Source organism: Dendroctonus ponderosae, unplaced genomic scaffold (genome assembly GCF_020466585.1).
Source record: "Dendroctonus ponderosae isolate FM_Combo_2020 unplaced genomic scaffold, Dpon_F_20191213v2 Dpon_F_20191213_1, whole genome shotgun sequence".
NCBI lineage: Eukaryota > Metazoa > Arthropoda > Insecta > Coleoptera > Curculionidae > Dendroctonus > Dendroctonus ponderosae.
The window spans coordinates 14,181,317-14,183,451 of NW_026017110.1; the positions used below are offsets into that span (position 1 = coordinate 14,181,317).

General features: G+C 35.5%; 1 protein-coding gene across 1 annotated transcript in view; it reads right to left on the reverse strand.

Moving 5' to 3' along the window:
- LOC109537774 (D-beta-hydroxybutyrate dehydrogenase, mitochondrial) overlaps nucleotides 1-1,570 on the reverse strand; it is a 40,501-nt gene extending 38,931 nt beyond the window's left edge. Inside the window, exon 1 of the mRNA XM_048667572.1 lies at nucleotides 1,155-1,570. Coding sequence (XP_048523529.1) covers nucleotides 1,155-1,460 — 306 coding nt within the window. The 5' untranslated portion in view covers nucleotides 1,461-1,570. The remainder of the gene's footprint in view (nucleotides 1-1,154) is intronic.
- Between the last annotated feature and the right edge of the window lie 565 nt (nucleotides 1,571-2,135).

Below are 2,135 nucleotides of genomic sequence, written 5' to 3' on the forward strand. Positions count from 1 at the left end.
GTTTGTTCCTGTTCCGCATTTAAAGTTATACCGAGGTGAATAAAAGTTGGAAGCTGAAGAAAGAGTTTGATACTCGGCCATCCACGGTACAATATCTTCTAGAAATTTTCGAAAAAAAATTTTCAATATTTTTCTCGTACTCCCCAAGTGAGCCTCTATCACCCCTTAAAAGGAATGACGCCCATTTTGAATTACCCTGTAGATTCCATTCGATAAAATATTTACAAAAAATGCATTTGAACACCAACAAGAATGTGCTTTCCCGTTTTATAGTCTTCGTTACAGATAAGGTGCACACTTCTTGGTTTCTACTCTAGGTATTGTAGACGGATTGAAAGTTGTTATACATCAAAGAATTGTGTTTTACCCAAAATATTAAACCGCTGTTTAAAAAACCAAGACCAGCCCGCGTTACTGCGTTACTGACTGTAAACTAACTAGTTTCCTGTCTTAATGGGAACATGTGAGTTTTAGTTTCCAATAACAGGTATTCAAAGTAGAAATTGACTGAAAATATTTGACTTTGACTGTAGAGATGAAAAATATATAACATGTATACATATACTGCGTAACTGTACGTATAACCCGGCTTTTATCTGTCTTATAGCCCGATCGGATTTATCAATTGAAGCTAACAAAACCAACAGCACTGTTGTCCGGAAACAGATCGATAAAACCTCATGTAGATGTGTAACAAGTCTAGAAGTAAAAGTAAAGCCATCCATTTAAGTAATTTTTGTTCCTTCCTGGTAATGTTCCTTATTTTTGCAAAAATTGAAAACTAACCAAGAAAAAGGCATTTATGGCCTTGTGCATGACTTGCATGAACATGAAACGTTTGAGGTTTCTGTTACACTATAAGTTGGTTAACATCGCATTAGCCAATTATATTGGAAAATGAGTGCACCCATTGCAAATTCGCAAAATTAATTCGTCCATTTAATAAGCACACAAATTCCAAATCCTCAAAATAAGCTAAAACAGTAAAATAACTTTTCATTTAATTTGACTTTGTAGAAGTAATTAATTGAGTTAGTCACGCTTACAAGCTGGATGCAGATCTGATAAAAGCGAAATCATGGATGTGAAAATAATGCTTCCACATGTACAATTACGAATCAACTGATTTTATTGAATTATAAGCAGTTACTCACCTTCAAATTATGATAAAAGAACACTAATCCTAGCACCACTATAGTAAAAAACACGAATAGAGTAAACGTAGTTACTTGAGACACTTGCAAAACGTTCAAAATATTGCTTAAAGTAAACGCGGCACCATGACAACATATAACCGGAAGAATGCAGCGGTCCAAAACGTCCCATGGGACTTCTTGCGCTGCAAGTGGCGATTTACTGGGAAGTCCCACCGACGATTGTCTCCTGATGGAAGTTTTTCTTATATTTCCAATTGGTGGTAAGGCCTTTAAGGAAGACCGTCGTTTGAACGGACCGCTCATCCTTGTTATTGGTAAGCGAGATCAGGGAAGTAACTGATTCCAGAATGTCGAGATCCAGACCCGGGATCGGCAGTGTCAAGTGCCTCAGACAACGCACGAACGCTGCGAGTTAAATACTGAAAAAGTTAGGCAACATTATTCAAGAACAAATTTTTTGAAAATGACGATATTATTTGCAACCGTCAAAATTTATCCGGTTGTAAACTGTTTCCAATTGGGGTGTTCACTTTTAGGTCAATACTAGTAACCGGTCAGACGGATAATTGATACCGCTTTCGTTCATTAGAACAGTCTAGCATTAATTTATCATACACGGGTGCATGTTTCGCAGCTGTTCTTGACATATTTATAGATTAGACATTGATATGTAGTTATATAAAACTTCTGACAATGAAGAAAACATTTCAATTTCGAATTTCGCTTCAATTCCGAACACGAAAAAACTGCAGTCACGCACCTTTACACAGACCACAAAACCCAATTAAATATTTATTATTTACTCATATTATATTTGACGCGTGGCGTTAACATTTTAAACTAAAGTAAGGTACAATTTATAATACAAAAACATTATTTTGATGCTACTGAATCAATACTGTATGTTTGTGCTAATCAAAGCACTACGTTTCAGATTTATTTCTGCATCATTAGGATCTAACAATTAACAAAATATAC